At 45.8% G+C, this 19,303-nt stretch overlaps 1 protein-coding gene across 2 annotated transcripts in view; it reads right to left on the reverse strand.

Moving 5' to 3' along the window:
- Positions 1-784: 784 nt before the first annotated feature.
- The window catches only part of SP6 (Sp6 transcription factor), a 97,363-nt gene continuing 78,844 nt past the window's right edge, over positions 785-19,303 (reverse strand). For both annotated transcript variants that reach the window (XM_082197373.1, XM_082197372.1), the window contains one exon: positions 785-4,941. In XM_082197373.1, the coding sequence (XP_082053499.1) occupies positions 3,799-4,905 (1,107 nt within the window). In that variant the 5' untranslated portion in view covers positions 4,906-4,941 and the 3' untranslated portion in view covers positions 785-3,798. The remainder of the gene's footprint in view (positions 4,942-19,303) is intronic.

Raw genomic sequence — 19,303 nt, forward strand, 5'->3', positions numbered from 1 at the left:
CCCTTCCCCTCGGTGTTTGTGTGTGTGTGTGTGTAAAAAGGATTCTTCCTTCGGGCAGAGTTATGTTTTTAACAAGCGTTTCCCAAGCAATTGTTGTTATATATTCTTTTCCTCTCTCCTTTTCTGGCCTGGACATGTCTGGACACCTTCTTGCTGTGAGGCTGCACGAGATCCCACACAATTTCTCTCTCTCCAAACATCCTCCCTCATGCCATTCTAGAGCAATGTTCATGCTGCATGCTGGGGAAAAGGGCAGGTGGAGCCAAGGATATTGCCACAAGACAAAAAGAGCAAGGGAGAAACCCCTACTGGGCAGGAGGCAACATGGTTGAACTTTCCAGGTGGGGTCATTAATGAGGAGGAAAAATGCTAAGATTGTGGGGTGTGGGAAGAGGCTTTGAAGAGCTAGAACAAATTGGGGATTGGGTAGGAAAGAGTCTCCAGTCCATTCTCATAAATCTGATTGCCCTGCAAAACTTCAAGTCTGAATTCTGCTATTTGGAATATAGTTAGCAGAATACTGTATTGAGATGCTTTTGGACTTGGGGACGGAGTATACAAAGGGTTGTAGCCAGATACGTTGTACTCAAAGTAGACACATTGACATTAAACTGATTGACTTCAATGGGTCTACTCTATGACTAAGATTAGACACAACCAAAAGACTGAATTTTGGCAATGCGATAGTTTACATGACTTCTCCAAATATATATCAAGAAAAATCTATACGGAGCTCTGTGTGTGTGTGTGTGTGTGTTTTAAAGACCACCCTTTCGAAACTGGGTTTTCAAAATCCCATCCATCAAATTTAATGTTTTTGCAAAACTGCATTTCATTGAAATTTGTGTGGTGACTGAGAGATTAGTGTAGCAGGTGCCTCAGTGGGCTAAGGATGTAGACAAAGAACGCAATACATTTTGTGCTGCAGAAAAAAGAATCTCGGAACACCTCCCATTTGGTACAAATAGAAATACAGTTAATTGTGTATTTTGAATTTGAACCCTTTCCTTCAAATTCAGTTCCTTGTGAGAGTAGGAACCCTACATACTGCTATTTTAACAAACAAAACAGAAAAGCATACAATTGCTTCACTGTGCAACATTTTAGGTCTGGTGTGTGTGGTATTTTTTTTTAACAGGGATTACAAATGCAATAATATGATGCACTTCTGAAACACAGCTAAAAATGTTGTGTCTGAAACATCAACAGAGAGAGCTCACCTATAGTCAGATACATATACTTCACTACAGGGATAATTTTAAGACATGAGGGTTTTTTATCACAGGTAAGTTCTGTGCATCAGTGATTGAGGCATAATTTCTTACCCAAAATTTCTGTTTTCAAACCACTTGAGAATTTTGAGCTGCGTGAAGGGAAAGATCCATGCCACCAATCCACCCAATGTGATCCATGTACGTACAGCAAGTACACAATATCAGTGTAGTAATATGCTCACTGGCATGGTTTTCACATCAGAGTAAGACAAACTACGGCTTAGCATGAATGAGCTTTTCTCCCCTCCTCTCCAAACAACTCACAAGCTGTAACCAATGTTTACTGTGTGTGGTTTGTTTAGGGAGACAAACCATGTACTTGTGTTCGCATATAACAACTAGCCAAACCATGCCTTAACTCCCAGTGGCACAGCAGGAGCAGTGGAGGAGCACAACATTGTGATTTTCTAACTGTGCACCAGCACAACTGCTCATCTGTGCTTAGCTATTGTTTAGCTTAGCATTACATGTAAACAAGGCCATTATGCGTGTTCTCCCTACACCTCCCTCCCACCTAAGGATGATTCCTCTGCACAAACAACAATGTGGGTATAGTTTAGCTTTTCAGTACTCCCATAGTGCTCTTGGTATGCGCCACTGAGATGCTTTTAAGCTCTGCTTTACAACAATGAGGTCTAGAAACTTCCTTATTGTTGAACAGGACAGCAATGTACGGTAGCTCCATAGAATTAACTGTGTGACTGCTTCTGGAGGTTCATAGCACTACTAAGTCGTTGCTCTTCCACTGCAAGCTACAAGCAGAATTGCAATAGATTTTCCGTGGTCCTGAGGACATTGAACTTTTTCTGTATGTTCATCAGGTAAGCCACTTTTCTAAAATGGCAATGACCAGAAAGGTTTCCCCCTCTTTTTAAAAATTAGCATTATAGTGTTATAGCACTGCAACACACTAATTTAAGCAGTATTTCACTAATATTTTAATATTTTTAAAAAACTGGATCAGAAATGTAGCTTGGAAGCATTTAATTAGGAGGGAGGGTGTGTACTTCTAAAATGGCAGTGACTTGAAACAGCTTTCTTCTTAGTATTTTTTATTAGCATGAGAGTCTTATAGTGCTATGGCACTTTAATTTAAGCAGCATTTGGCTCATTTTTTAAAAGTTAAATAATATATATATATATAGCCAGAAAAGTGTATTTTCACTAATTAACAGCTCAATTAAAAAGGGTTATAAAACCCAGACTCGTTCACCTGCTGGATACATCACTGTCCATGTCGACACAACACTTCTAAAAAAGATGGAAGGGTAATGCTAAGGGCATCTACAGTCTTCTGTCCTTCTAAGAAAATGATAGATTTTCTATGGTAAGAAAAGACAGAAGAAACACAGGGAAGATTATAAATGGATAACAATGCTGTATTGGACACACATACACACACACACCCCAAATGTGAATGAACAGGGCATTATTCCACACTAAACACCTAGTATGGAAGCAGCTGTTAAGTCTGCGTTCAATTTGGATTTTGCAACTCCTTAAGAGTTGAAAATCATAGATGATTTTTAAATATCTGTCACACTCCTGTGATGTTACAAACACGTTACAAAGATTCACATTACAGGAGCAGTCTCCTGCTCCTACCATTTTAAGATCAGGAATGTCTATTGGGAGAGAGCCTGGAAGCTAGTTAAGGGTATAAACACAGTTTTGGAGATGGTATCCTTTCACAGGTGACTTAAAGAAAGTGCTGAATATGTGTATAAACTCACATTTCAGCCTGGTCCTTAAGAAAATTTTAAAATAAATCTGTAGTGCATGATTTATTAGGTTTCAAGGGCTATAAAGTACCACAAGGGGAACTAAAATGTACTTTCAGAGCCACTTGTGAAAACACCCATAGTTAAGGATAAGGTTGAGGGCCTTAGAGGCTTTGGGAAAAGAGCAAGGTAGCAATCTAAGACACAAGCCAACAATTCTGCCCATTATCCTTCCAAAAAAAATAAAAATAAAAATCCAATGGAGGTGTGGTAGCTATTTTGCCTACAAATCTAGGGTAGCCTTGTTACCTACTAAATCGGAGACCTGGAGTGGGTGGGAGTTGAATAGCAGATCCAACCCCCTAAATTTCTACAAGCTTAAACTGAAGAATGTCGTTCCACCATAACTGTTAACACAGTTGTGTGTTCTCTGTGTATAATAGCGACAAGAAACCCATCATTCAAGATGGAGACAGGTAAGGCCCATATCCCTCCATTTGTATCTGCCCAGAAGATTCCACTTAGCCCAACCCACCTCAAAGACCATCCTTCAAAAATATCCCTCCCATACTCCCCAAACACACACTCAACACACCCAGCCGAAAGCTGCTCAAGGGCGTGGCCCTTCCCAGTGTGTCCCAACAACATCGTCCTTCCCTCCTAGGGAATAAATAACTTCTCCTTCCAAAGACAGGATAAGGTTCAGGCTTAGAGGGTGTCGTGTGATCCCAGAGCCTTGAGCAAGGAGGACAAGTCAGTAGGCCAGGAGGCACCATGATGGAGAGATGGCGAGGAAGAAAGGCTCAGTTGGGTTGGGAAGCCGCACTCGAAGAGCTTCCGTCAGGTTCCCGTTTGACTTTTGCGGGAGGCTCTGTCCCAGCTTTGGCCTCTCCTCCTTCTCCTTCCTCCTTAGCACCTTCATGTGTCTTCATGTGCTTGCTCAAGTGGTCGCTTCTCATGAAGACCCGGTTGCAAACAGGGCAGGTGAACTTTTTGGTTCCCGTGTGGGTCTGAAGGTGCCTCTGCAGCTCATCAGAGCGGGTGAAGCGCTTCCCACAAAACAGCCAATTGCAGACAAAGGGGCGGTCGCCACTGTGCCACCTCAGGTGGGCTTTCAGGTGCGATGTCTTGGCATAGGCCTTGCCACAGCCAGGGATGTGGCAGTTGTGGAGGTGCTTCTTCTTGGAGTTGTCAGGGCACTGGCCCACCCTTTCGGCCTCCTGGCAGTTAGGGCACCGGCAGGCGGTTTGGCCAGAACTCCGGGTGACGGAGCGCCTTGAGCTCTTTGGCCTACCGCTACCATCCCCAGCCTGCTCCATTGGGTGGGGCTCCTGAGCAGAATCCAGGGACTTGATCACTTCCTGGCCCATGAGGTGTGGCCCTGAAGGCAGCAGGTGGTGAGGCGGGCCACAGAGCTGATGTTCTGCAGTGCCATAGCCACCCAGCCCTGGCTGAAGTCCGCCCGTGTGGCCCGGCGGCTGGAGACCACTCTGAAGCTCCATCCAGCTGGATCCAGCATGGAGATCCCACCATGGATTGATGCCGCCATCGTCAGCGCCGCTGCTCGGATGGGTAGGCCTGAACCAAGGTTCATAGTGGTGAGCCATATCTGGTGCTGCCTGTAGGAGCTTAGAGTACGGGCCAGGGGCCAGCTGGCTTTCGCCGTCCAGGTCTAACCTTGAAGCCCCATGCAGCTCGTAGCCAGCATTGCCCGAATACTCCGTGTCGGGCCCAGCCAAAGGCAGGTGCTGGAGCTCCGTGGGTTGCAGAGGGGACGGGAAATCTCCCCCGCTATCCGGGCTGGTGTGGGGCTGGAAGGTCTGCAGAGGCTGCAGCTCTACGTGGGTTGGAGAGGAACGGGGTGTCTCCGAACACTGGTTGCCAAGAGAACCACAGACGGCTGTGAGCATTGCAGAACTCCTCGGTGGGTAGGTTCTCAGACACACCTGGACAGGAAAGAAGGAGGAAGAGAGACAAATGGTTGTGAGACAACAGCAAACAACAGCACAGAAATCTTAACCCTCCCTCTACGGGACAGACAATCTGTCGATTTTGGTTTCTCAGTTTCTCATTTTCCCCATCTTCAGTTCTCCACATTTCCACACCAGTTTGCTCTCCCCCCAAGTTCTTATGAGAATTCGCCAGCATTTTAGTGTGGATTTATCCCAATATACTCGTTTTTCTATGCAGTTCTGCCTAATGTACTGTCATGGACTGGCTGGATGCAGAAGAATGGTGGGAAGTGCAAGCGGGAGAACCACCAAGGGAAGGAAGAAGGCTCAAAGCTTGTGGAGTGGTGGTGGGATGACAACGAGCGGTAAGAGGGAGAAGACTGGGAGGAGGAGGGGTCGGAAGTTGAAGAGGTAACGGGGTTTAGTGAGCAGGGAGAGTCTGTGGCAGAGAGAAGTCCAGAATTGGAGGCAGAAGCTGAAGCAGGAAAGTGGGATGAGGGAGGCCAAGAGGCAGAGATGAGTCAGGTGGGGGAAGCTGCTGGCTATGGCATGCTCCCCTCCCCCCACGTCTCCCAGGACCAGAAGAAGAATGAAGCAAGAGGAGCAAGAAAACGGATGCACCAGCATAGTCTCAGATTGCTTAGGAAGGACCCAGGGGAGAAGGAGACTTAGGCTGCTGTGGGAAGGTAGGGACCATCAGTCTCTGCAACTGCCTCATAGGGGCAAGACCTAGCAAAGAATAGCTGCACATTAGGCCCGGCACTCCTGAGCAGATCCTATTTCATCTAACAAAAAGTTAACTTCACTTACTCCATGTGATTTATTGCTGGCACATACACATTTTTTTGCAAACTGGTTTTCCCCAATACAGTGCATTTTTGTAGGCTATCTTCACTAATATACCGTATTTTTTGCACCATAACACTCACTTTTTTCCTCCTAGAAAGTAAGGGGACATGTCTGTGCGTGTTATGGAGGGAATGCCTACGGGTGGCGGGGGGGTGGGGGGGATCTGCTGCAGTCGTGAGCAGAGGATCCACGGTTCCCCTTCCTTCCCTCCTCCGAGGCTCGCTTTGAAACAGCAAAGCGGGAGAAGAGCCGCTGAGTGGGGAGGAGAGATGGACAGAGAGCCTGCTCCTTTAAAGGAGCAAAGCGGGAGAGGAGAGGAGCCACTTACAAGAGTGTAAGCAGCTCCTGTCCGGTTGGTTCCTTTAAAGCAAGCAGGCTCTCTGTCCCTCTCTCCTCCCCACTCAGCTCGCTACATAGCAGCAAAGTTTTTCAGCTCGCTAAGCCAGGGATGAGCGGGGAGGAGGAAGAAAAGCAGAGCCTGCTTGCTTTAAAGGAGCAAAGTGGGAGAGTAGAGGAGCCTTCTCCCCTTATACCCCTCTTCTTCATTATTAGCAGCATCCTTCTCCACCCACCCCACGTGTGCTCCTTGTCCCTTGAGTGCTTTTCCTTCCCTCCCCACTTAAAACGTGGTTACAAAGCACAGATCCACATGGATCCTCAGGATTTTTGCACTGGGTCACCCCAAATTCACCATCAGATCACATAGCATGTCCATGGCTACATCTTGCACCAAAAAAATCACGCACCCACTGTTGCCTTGGGCCGCAGAGGTGCAAAAACATGGTTACAAAATCCTCGGGATTTTTGCATTGGGCTACTCCAAACTCACTGTCAGATCACATGTCTGTGGCCATAGCATGAACCACAAAAATCATACATCCACTGTTTCATTTAGAATATTTTTTTTCTTGTTTTCCTCCTCTAAAAACTACGTTCGTGTTATGGTCGGGTGCGTGTTATAGAGCGAAAAATGCGGTAGGTATCTTTACCCAAGTGTACCCTGTGTTTTGGTTTGTGCATTGTTTCCAAAAAAAGGTCTGAGTTAGGAAGGTTCACATTTGCATGTAAACTGAATCGAAATTCTCCCCAACGCCTACTCCTTCTGAGGACTTTATTCACACTTACGCTTCACCCTGCTCCTTCCAGGCAGAGGTCTGTGCTTTGCCGCTCTGTGTCCAAGTGTGCCCCCACCCCCAAGTTTCCCTAGCAAAAACGTGCTCTTTAAAGCTGAATCGGAACAAACATCAATTCAGGGTTTTTGTGATTGATCATTTGCTCTGACTGAGCATTCAAGAGTGAGTTTTCACAGGGAAAGCTCTGGAGCAAAAGAAAATTGTGCAGGTGCTCGGACACAGAGCTTTAAATCACAGACCATGCCTGGAAAGAGTGTAGGAAAGTTAAGGGTAGATAAGCCCCAAGTCTTCCCATTTCATACTGGTTAGCTGGTGCTGGGTAAAACCAAGGAGGCGGGATGCAAACCAGTATTTATTTGGAAATCCCCCCAAAATCCCAGGGGATTTTGACAAAAAAGCTATGGTAGAATTTCTTGTGAAAGATGACTTCTCTAAAATGCTTTAGAACATTGTTCCCTGCAGGTGGGATCCCAAATGGATCGCATGATCCTTTCACTGAGAACCCCCTGACCTTTTTCTGAGAAACCTCAGAGATCCCAGAAGCCTAGTTTGAAAGCCACTGTTTGCAGGCCCTTCCTGACTGGTTTATGTTTATTAGTTTGTTTTGCAACGTGTCATTGACACAATAATAGTGCATTTGTGGTGGATTAATACTGCGCCTTCCACACACCGTCCTGCTTTGTTAGCTGTTATGTGACGCTTCCCCACATTCTTGCTGCCTGGAGGAGACACTCTTGCAACAAATGTGGGACAACCTACCCCTCAATGCAACCTGGGAACATTTGTGGTTTGAAAAGTTATAGGATTTCAGCAGGAAGCTATGGGGCATGGCATCAATCGGAAACAAAGCGTCATATCTGCCCTGAAACATTTGCATGCGCAAACACTATTGAAAACTGGATAGTATATTACTGCTACCATCATGAGTGCAAATCATCATGAATGCACAATAAAAAGGATGTCTGGAGCGTAGCGTAGACACGTTAGTTCTTTTTTAAAAACAACACCACTGTGGTAGAGGTTGTTGTGGTGAGGGTATGGGGTGGGGAAGAGATTTAAATATAGCTTATTCTCTTTTTCTTCAAAAGCCTTTCTTAGAGACAGACCCTCTAATCGTCAGCTTCTGCAAGGCAGATAACAGTAATTATACCATCTGATCTTCAGCCGACTTAGCTGTGATGGCACAACTCTTGCCTTGTCCCATCGAAGGGAAGAGGGTTTGCTGAGTACTTTACGAAGCATAAAAACGCACCGTCTGTTTCCTCCCACTCTTATGGGGAAGAAAATAAAGATTTGAGGCCTGCCAAGCGAAGCTAAGAAAAACTAAGAGGTGCTTGAAGAGTCCACAAACCATTGTGATATCCAACACACTAAGGGTGAAACAGCTGCAGACAAGCCAAGCTATCTTTTTATTTATGGGTGTTTATGGATGCCAGGAAATACATATTGTTTCTGAACATTTTTTCTCTGTAGAATAGAGATGCTTAGTTCTATAAAGAAACATGGAACATTTGTTTAACCCCCCCCCCATTTCTTCCAGAGGCCCTCCACCCATTCCCATTTCGAGATCAGCAGCTCTCCTATTTCATATTTATTGCCCGTTCCTCGGGTTTTCACAAGTGAAGGTTTTGCCATCACTGCATTGTCATGCTGGGAAAACCTTCAATTGCTGAATTTCTGTGTGGCATAAAGCAGCCCTGCCAGAAAGTAACAATCCTAACGGTGCAATCATAAGTCAAGGAGGTCCCAAGTTCACCTTTCCTTATAGCCAGACCACTTTGTATTCCAGAAGTGAGGAACCTAATATTTCTTAACTACAACTTCAGCAAGCAGTGTCTGGGCAGAAATCAGCAAAATATCTGGGGAAATCCAGCCGCATGGCAGCCCGTGTCGGCAGTGTCATTTTTGCCTATTTCCTCACTCAAAAATAGCTCAACGTCCAGTTTCTTTCTATGCGCAAGAGAAAGGTATCAGCTGGTGTAGGGAAACCCCAAGGTTTGTGGAAAACAAACAAATCTTTAGGGAAAATAGCTTCCAAAACAGTCCAATGACTCAGCAGCCACAGAATGTTGTCCAACAGTTGGAAGGAATACCCAAAAAACCCAGGCCAGGGGATATTGAATGGAACATCCTGGAAGTGGTCATGGCTAGCTACAATCCTGGATGAAATGCTCCATTCTGCAACATTTAGTTGCAGGCCTCACTTGTTTATTATACAGCAACAAATCCATATTTGCCACCAAGTGTAATTTCAGCAGGGAAGCCCAGTCAGTTCCAGATCCCTACTAAGAATCTCTGTTTTCCCAAGCAATGTTTGCCATATTCACATTAGTGTTCCAAAATATTTTTTTAATGTAATGTAAAATGTGAACGAAGAGCACCTTCTGTCAGGAGTGCGTGCAGGAGCCGGGCCCTGTGGCCAGTAGGGCTTCGCAGGACTGGGGCCTTCCTAAGTTTGTTCTGGAGAGGCAAGGTGTGGCCGCACAGGTGAGGCCGCTTGGTAACTCACTGCACCTGGTGGCTAGAGCCAGAAGGGATATAAGGTCAGCATTTCCCTTCAGCTCTTTGCCACAGCAACACATTTCCTGCTTTGCTGCGTTTGGCTTCTTGCTTCCTGATCCTCGGACCCTTGACTTTGTGACTCCTTGCTTCTTGACCCTCGGACTCTTGACTTTGTACCTGCCTGCTTCCTGACCCTCGGACCCCTGGCTTCTGGACTCTTGTTCCTACTCCCACCCCGCCATCTTGCCCTCGGTCCCGACGTCCTCAGCCAGGACTTCAATCGCCTGTAGACTGGACTGTGATACCTTCACTATGTAGGCTTGCTCAAATCACTATCTCAGTAGTGTCAAACTAGACAAGACTATTAAGCACATTTAGACTGACCGTATACCTTGATCTGCAAAAAGCAGCTGTAGTGGATTCTAGCACGGATTGGGACCATAGCATGCTGAAGCAGGAGCTTTAATAATCCCCCCCTGCCATTTCCCACTGCAGGGAATCCCCCCCACTGTGTGTGTGGGGGGGGGAATAGGGGCAAATAGCAAATTCTAGGGAGATTTTCAGTGGAAAACAAAATGGAAAGGGTTAAAGTCCTTCCTGATACAGGCTAGGAGCTCAGGGCTGCTTTTTATAAAGAAAGAGTGCTTCTAGTCGAAGTAGTGCATTCTTAAATCATTTCTTAAAAGTCACTTTTAGGCTATGGACGCATTAGCAGCATAAATCACAAGGAGGTCATTCCATCACCCGCATGCTGTGTTTCAAGTCATATTTGCAACCCTATGTACATGCCAGAGAGGAGGTGGAAATATCTTCACCAGGTACTAATTGCCTGTTTGGCTTCCCTGTGCCTGCAGCCCTACTCAGACTCCTGTTCATGAAGCTGTCATCTGCCGATGGGCTGCCATTTGCGCATGCGCAACGGCTGCTTCAGATGCACACACCTCGGCTTAACCGCAAAGTGAGCGTGGCTTACGTTTTCAAACCGGAGAGAAGCTGCTTTGAGGGGAACTGCATCGAAGAGCAGCATTTCTGAAGAAACTGCAGGATAGATATGGATCGTGGCCAAGGTTATCCTCCGCACATGATTTCAAATACCAGCAGCGAGAGTGTACTTGAGCCTGAGTGAATTGTAATGTCATGTGAATGGTAACAAACCTAAATTAAAAAGAGGAGTGATGGGGAAACTACAATTCGAAGTGGGGAAAGCTAGGAGATTCCCTGGGCTTTCTCACACGAGGACCATTTTGCTTTGCAGATACAGTGGTACCTCAGGTTAAGAACTTAATTCGTTCTGGAGGTCTGTTCTTAACCTGAAGCACTACTTTAGCTAATGGGGCCTCCTGCTGTCGCTGTGCTGTTCTCATCCTGAAGCAAAGTTCTTAACCTGAGGTAATATTTCTGGGTTAGCGGAGTCTGTAACCTGAAGCATATGTAACCTGAAGCGTATGTAACCCGAGGTATCACTGTACATCCGTTCAGGCCATTACTTGTGGTGAACAAGGAGAAGGCCACAGTCGTTTCCATTTCTGGTAATTAGGTGTATTACCTGCCCTGGGAGAGCTTACATTCCTTTTAAAGGACAGGTTCATGTTCTGGGAGTATACTCTGGTGGCTTATGTGTGCTATACAGTAAGTGCTTATGCCCACAGCTTAGGCTGGTTCACCAACAATGGCCACACCCCTATTGGGATAGCCTGGCTTCAGCTGTCCATGCTTTGGTGACCTCCCATCTGGACTACTGCAATGCACTGTATGTGGGGCTGCCCTTGTAGCTGCCAGTGCGGTCTGTCAGATTGGACCATGTGTCACTGGTCTTGAAAACACTCCACTGGCAGCCAGTGAGCTATCAGGCCCAACTCAAGGTGTTAGTACTAGCATGTTGTTGTTTAGTCATGTCCGACTCTTCGTGACCCCAAGGACCAGAGCACGCTATGAGCTATGCCATGCAGGTCCACCCAAGATGGACAGGTCATAGTGGAGAGTTTTGACCAAACGTGATCCACCTGGAGTAGGAACCAGCAAGCCACTCCAGTATCCCTGCCAAGAAAACTCCATGGACAAAGACAACAGTACTAGCATATTAACTCTAAATGGCACCTAAAATAGCACCTTCCCCAGTAACAACCATCTTGGACCCTATGATAGGCAAGTGAAGTCTTGTTAATAGTCAGCCACTGGGGGCTGCCTGGTTGCTGGTTATATTTTCAGTGGCTTCTCCCCATTTGTAGTCTGGTGTCCCTAATGAGGTGTATCTACCTCAGTGCTCATTTTCAGGAGAAATTAAGAAAATATTCCTGTTTCCCCAGCCATTTGATGGCTGAAAGACACTGCTCCTGGCAACCCTGAAATCACTGGTTGAAAATGTTTTTAATTGTTTTACGGGGGGGGGGGGCTTTTAAAACAACAACCTTTAAAAATGCTTTTAGTTGCTGTGTTTTTAATGTTTCATCATTGCTGTGCCAGATGCCTTGGGCTGCTTGGGGAGGAAGGACAAGGAAATACAACTCAAATAAATAACGCTTTATGATGTTTAGGAGTAGCCAGTCAAGTAACATGAATGCCACCATACTAAAGGTGACTACCATATACAGCTAAGTGGGTTGTGTTTGAGGAATTCCCTGTGCCAAATCTGCAATTGCACTTAACACAGACCACCAACAACACATGCTAGCTAGAGGTCTAAGAGGCTAACCACATTACCAACATAATACAGCTAACTTAGGCAGAAGATTTTAAGAGTCATTAATGGGGGGCAGGGGAATGTGTAGAAAGGGGGCCTGGTTCACTGGGCACCTTCCCCCAAGATGTCCCCTTCTGCAAGATTCCCACTGAAATGTGCAACATCTTGAGGGGATCCTACTACACATAAACCTGCCAAGTTCAGTACTTTTGCATCCTGTGCAGCTAAATGTATGGTGGTACCTCGGGTTAAGTACTTAATTCATTCCAGAGGTCCGTTCTTAACCTGAAACTGTTCTTAACCTGAAGCACCACTTTAGCTAATGGGGCCTCCTGCTGCTGCTGCACCGCCGGAGCACGATTTCTGTTCTCAGCCTGAAGCAAAGTTCTTAACCTGAAGCACTATTTATGGTTCCAGTTACAGATAGGTAGCTGTGTTGGTCTGCCATAGTCAAAATAAAAAAATTCCTTCCAGTAGCACCTTAAAGACCAACTAAGTTAGTTCTTGGTATGAGCTTTCGTGTGCATGCACACTTCTTCAGATACCACATTTATGGGTTAGCGGAGTATGTAACCTGAAGCGTATGTAACCTGAGGTACCACTGTATCTGCATACAGAATGGGAAATGTGGTAGAGTCAAAAAATGAGAGACTGTCAATCTGCAAATATCGATTAGAATTCCCCCTTCCCCAGTTTGGGTCGAAGCTTCTCTAGAGGAAGAATTTTAAGGATGCAGTCGGGTAAAAGAAAAAGAAAAGGAGGAGATGAGGAAAGTAGTGGGCTCACAGTTGTAGATTCTAATCCCCCCTGCTGCTGCGTGGCTTCGAAGAGACAGATAGCATCAAAGTTGATGGAGTATCCCAGAATTCCATGTTGTGCTGTGTGGCGGTGTGACTCACTCCCCAGTTCTATGGAAATGGTGCAATGGGAGAAGGGAAAACCCCACCCTGGGCAGGGGCGGACTTTGGTCTTTCAAATTGCAGCAGCACCCTGTGCAAGGCCTAAATTTGGCACTCCCTGGCACTCAGCTTCTGTTCTGCATGTGCATTACATCAAAGCTGTGGTGCCCTGAGGTGCCCTCTGCAGTTTGGTGCCTAGTGCTGGGGAACTGGTCACACTGCCCTAAATGTGCTTCTGCCCTGGGCTTTGAAACTGACCTGTCTCAGCCCCCTGTATACCCGAAAGAGCGTTTCCACCCCCATCATTCTGCCCGGACACTGAGGTCCAGCTCCGAGGGCCGGTTCTGGCGGTTTCCTCACTGCAAGACATGAAGTTACAGGGAACCAGGCAGAGGGCCTTCTCGGTAGTGGCATCCGCCCTGTGGAATGCCCTCCCATTAGTTGCCAAGGAGATATACAGCTACTGTATATACTGGAGTATAAGCCGACTTTTCCAGCATATTTTTTATGTTGAAAAAGCCTCCCTCAGCTTAGGGCTGCTCCTTCCTCCTCCTCCGCCTTTGCTGCTGTCGGGCTGCTTATTCTTCCTCCGTCACTACCACCACCACCTGGTTTGTGGTGTGGTCAAGCAGCTTATACTCGAGTCAATAAGTTTTCCCAGTTTTTTGTGCTAAAATTAGCTGCCTCGGCTGATATTCGGGTCGGCTTATACTCGAGTATAATACAGTATATGACATTTAGAAGATATCTGAAGGTAGCCCTGTATAGGGAAGTTTTTAACGTTTGCTGTTTTTACTGTTGGAAGCTGCCCAGAGAAGCTGAGACAACCCAGTCAGATGGGTGGGGTACAAATAATAAAATTACGATGATGTTGACGATGACATTTATATCCCACCGTTCCTCCAAGGAGCTCAAAGTGGTATACAGTGGTACCTCAGTTTAAGTACTTAGTTCGTTCCGGAGGTCCGTACTTAACCTGAAACTGTTCATAACCTGAAGCACCACTTTAGCTAATGGGGCCTCCCGCTGCCGCCGTGCCGCCGGAACACAATTTCTGTTCTCATCCTGAAGCAAAGTTCTTAACCTGAAGCACTATTTCTGGGTTAGTGGAGTCTGTAACCTGAAGTGTATGTAACCTGAAGCATATGTAACCTAAGGTACCACTGTACATAGTTCTACCCTCTTCATTTTGTCCTTGCAACAACCCTGTGAAGTGGGTTAGGCTGAGAGGCTGTGACTGGCCCAAGGTCACCCAGTGAACCTTGAGCCATACATCCACTACACACACATGTACACAAATATACACAATTGGTGGCCCTAGCCACTCTTCCACGGTCACATGGTGCCCTGCTCAGTCTGTTGCGACAAACGCGGAGTGTGGCTCAAGTCTGTGAGACAGAAATAATGATCCATCCTAGATCTTTAAGCCCCAGCCAATTACTCATCTATACAACTGGATGCATCAAGTTCCCAGTCAAACAAAAGGAGAAATCATTCAAGTCCCTCTTCACTCTCTCTCACTATGAGGCACTGCAGATGTTATCACAGTTGGCTCAGGTAACACCCTGCCTCCCACTAAATAACGGCTTGTGCAAGTTCTGCAAGCGGTGTAACATCTGAACTGGAGATGCAGGGAAGATTGCCGAAACAAATTCCTAGTCGTGATGAAAGCAGCCATTTGGTTAGCCTTAGGCCACGATCCAAAACACACTTACACAGGAGTAAGACCTATTGAACATATAGCCACATAACCTCCCTGAAAAAGGTTTGCGCAAAGCAGTCAGGAAGAATGATTTGTTTGCACGATGTTTGGAAAGAGATCATCTGGAAGCAACACAGGTATTTGCCTTTGTTCACTTGGGGAACCCATGGGTCACATGCAGATCACACAATCCTTTTAAAAGGCTCCTTTGGTCTAGGATCTGCCGTTTAAATGCTTTAAATATATATATATATGCAACATATCATTTCTCTCACTTATTTACTTAATAAACTACTTATATTGGGTTTCTGTAGTGATCTGGTGCATGCTCTGAATTGCCTCACTTACCCCTCTAAACAGCTTTTGATTGGTGTGCTGAGGTGCATGGAAATCGCAGGATTAAGCCCAGCTGGTGGCAATTAGTGGATTTGTGGAATGTACTTCCCATTCGTAAGAAAGTACACTTGGCATCAAAACTTATGTGACTGATATTACAACGGCACAACTTCCCTAAGAATGCACACTGTTTCTCACATATACAGAATGGAAGTTTTTAAAAAAACAAAACAAAACTTGAAAGCGTATGCACTGCTTAATCTTCATACTGCAGACATGACTATGGTACTGTAGCTTGGAAGCAACCCAGTAGCAATTATCTGGCTCAGTACCTCTTGCTAGCAAGAGACATACAGGATCTATGCATAATACCCAAATTCAAAAGCCTACTCTAGAAGCATAACCACAACAGAGGCTGACAGAAGGTAGATCGGGATCCAATGGCAGATCTCTGGGGGATAATCAGTAGTACCATAGAGTTGGCAGGAGCCGTTTAGGTAGGATCTACCAATTTAGCTTCTCCCAGACTTTGATTTTTCCAATCTAAAATTAAGTTCTCCCTTTTTGACAGCAACTTGCCAAAACACACACACAGACACCTCTACAAAATCCTCGTAAATTCACAGCGTTTTAGTGCAATTTTTTCGTACTGCCTCTGACAGCATAACCATCAAAATCTTGACACTTCCCTCTCCCTCCCTCCCCATTCTTCACATACAAGGCATGCTTTCAACTGCTATCACCTTAGGACACCGCAGCAATGAAGAAAGATGATGGGCAAATGCTAAACCTATTAAGCAGGTATGGCTGTGGAGTATTAAAATCACGTGAACCATCTGTGATTGTCATCTCCTTTAGATTCAGATACACACGCCCTTTGGCTGATGGCCCCTGTTCCTCTAGGGCTCTCTTGCCCTGTTTTCACAGGACTCAGAGCTCCCGAAAATATGCCGTACTGTGTCTAAGGTTATGTACACATTAGCAGCTTGAAATACAGGAAAGTTGTGCCCCCCCTTGCTGTGTTTCAAGTCACTGCACACACCAGAGAGGGAGTCGGGATGTCGAGTAAACCCATTACCCGATTTGTTTCCAAACCCCTCTTTGCTGATGTGGTCATCTGTGCATCCACAATGGCTACCTGAAATGTACACACCTCAACTTTACTCTGAGCTCCCATTTTCTAATGGGATGCAAGCTGGTTTGAGGAATCAAACAGGAGAACAGGAGTATTTCTCAATAAGCTACAGCCTACAGGACACCTACGAATTGTGGCTGATGTCATGCGTACTTGGCTTCAAACACCAGCAGTGGGAGCATGCTGGAGCCAGAGTACATGGTAATGTATACACAGCCTGAGACAGTGGTGGTGGTGGCATTTTGGTGGTAGCGCCTGTGCTGGTAGAGTATGGCTTGAGGCACCAGAACAACGACTAATACCAAGATGGGGAGTGTGGGCCAGAAAGCCAGGATCAACAGGAGAGGTTAGGTTGTTCTACTAACTACATGGAGTTCTCAGTCCCATTTGTGACTCTGTGGGTCCATTCTCATTTATAGTACAGCTGTGGTCTACACCACTGAGCTTCTTGGGCTTGCCGATCAGAAGGTTGGCGATTCGAACCCACACAACAGGGTGAGCTCCTGTTGCTCTGCCCCAGCTCCTGCCAACCTAGCAGTTCGAAAGCACGCCAGTGCAAGTAGATAAATAGGTACCGCTGTGGGGGAAAAGTTAATGGCGTTTCTGTGCGCTCTGGTTTCCGTCACGGTGTTCTGTTGCACCAGAAGCGGTTTAGTCCTGCTGACCACATGACCCGGAAAGCTGTCTGTGGACAAGCGCCAGCTCCCTTGGCCTGAAAGCGAGATGAGCGCCGCAACCCCATAGTCGCCTTTGACTGGACCTAACCATCCAGGGGTCCTTTACCTTTACGGTTTTTACCTAAAGAACGGTTTTTACCTTTCAAAGAATATATTAAACAACATAAAATAAATACATAAAAATAAACTCCCTGTCCTTATGCTCAGAGCCAGACCAACTGTAGAAACCATCCAAGTTCTTGGACAGAAATACTTTTAGGGGCATGGGCAAAAAGCCCCTTAAAACAAAAGGGGGTTCTATTTAAAACCAGGTCATCCAACATTTTGACAAAGGAGAAGTAGTAGCTCGTATTTCTGCATAAACTAAATGAGTAGGCCACAGTAGGCATTTTGAACCCCACTTATTCAATGGTTTATCCTGAAACAATGGCTCATTCCCTCTACCACATGTATACCCATGTCCATACAAATATTACACATTATGGGTACTTCCAGATGAGAGTTTACTCTGGAATTTTTGCTGCTCAAAGCCATAGGGTTTTGTTTCGTTGGATTGTGGTTTTTTTGCAGCATCCACACCACGTGGCATCATCAAAATGCCAGCCTTACCATGGAAAATCTGATAAATAAATAAAAACTAATTGGACAAGTGAGAAACTGCAAAAGTGAAATGGACCAATATGCACATCCCTAGTGTGCACAACAAATCACAGAGTAGCAATTAATATTATGACTGAAAATGAGAATGGGTGGAAGTTAACTTGCTAGATGTGCAAATGGAACCATTTGCAGTACACGTTTCCCATCTAGAAGCAACAAAGACTGCTCCCTGCCTGCCCTTTTCATCTGTCGTGCAACAGCTTGCATTCCCATACTTGACTTTTGAATATGTAAATTTGTAAGCGGACCGTATCAGCGCTCTGTGATAAGAAATAAGGAATGTTTAAGTAAATGCTTAATTCCATAATGGATCTGGTTCTACAAGCTGCAGTTGAAACGTGTTCAGTAACATCTACCATCAGCATTTATTTGATATGGGGATGTAAGAGACTGTTCCTAGTGGAGCAGCTGGACAGCTAGAATATATGCATGATGTTGTGCAATCACATGTAATGGCAAAATGCTTTTGTGGGGTTAGACCTGTTTATGCTATAATCTGACCAGAGGATTCAAATAATCTTAGTAATAGTTTGAGGCTCATATTAGGGCTGCCAAGAGGTAAAAGTCTGGACACAAAAAACTGTTGAGCTTCTGCCACTTCCGAGCCTAAGCTACCCATGCCACAGCCCAAGCCTGAACCAAAACTACCCACGTACACACAATTTTTTAAAACCCAAAATCCAGGACATGTGCTTTAAAATGTCAAATTCCCCCTGGATGGGCATGTAGGACTGCCAAAAGAGAACATGTCCGGGAATTCCAGGAAATATGGCAACCCTGAATATGCCAATAATTATTAGGGGATTCTTTGCCTCAGATTCTAAGAAGCGACTTTCTCATTTGGCTTGTTCCAAAAGAAGCATACACCCTCCTTCATCAAATATAAAGGTAAAGGTAAACCCCCTGCCCGTACGGGCCAGTCTTGCCAGACTCTAGGGTTGTGCGCTCATCTCACTCCATAGGCCGGGAGCCAGCACTGTCCACAGACACTTCCGGGTCACTTGGCCAGCGTGACAAGCTGCATCTGGCGAGCCAGCGCAGCACACGGAACGCCGTTTACCTTCCCGCTGGTAAGCGGTCCCTATTTATCTACTTGCACCCGGGGGTGCTTTCGAACTGCTAGGTTGGCAGGCGCTGGGACCGAACGACGGGAGCGCACCCCGCTGCGGGGATTCGAACCACTGACCATGCAATCGGCAAGTCCTAGGCGCTGAGGTTTTACCCACAGCGCCACCCGCATCCCTCATCAAATATAGGATGGTTTATATTTAAAGAAACACCTTCTTTGTTTTAAGATATCTCTCCCCCCACCCTTCAATATCTTTAACTACCAGGATTTATAGTTTTTAGTCATTTGTGAGATCACCCTCAACTTAGACTATGATCTTTTCTTTTAATTGTTGTGCAGAAGAATGTTCAGTGCAACCACAAAGAGCCTTCATCTCTCATCTTGTAGGCAATTCCCTTTGATTCACACGCACAAGCCAGTGAAGGGATAGCATAACTCATCTTTGATCTTCCAATAGCACTATAAAGAGCGCTTAGCCATTCTTCTCAGCTTCCACAAGTGAGTCAACTGGGAATTGCTATTAGGCAATATGCAAGGGTGTTTCATAGCTGAGGTTTACACTGCCTCTGATCACCTTTCATGCTGTTTCTGCAAATGTCTGATTGATGTTGAAGCGGGAGAGAAAGTATGAGGAAGGTATTGGAGATGCAGACGAGAACTCTGATGAATGTAGATGTTGCTAGGCTTTAAGTCTTGTGTGAAAAGGCTATGAAT

The sequence above is a fragment of the Podarcis vaucheri genome, assembly GCF_965113315.1.
Source record: "Podarcis vaucheri genome assembly, chromosome: 13".
NCBI lineage: Eukaryota > Metazoa > Chordata > Lepidosauria > Squamata > Lacertidae > Podarcis > Podarcis vaucheri.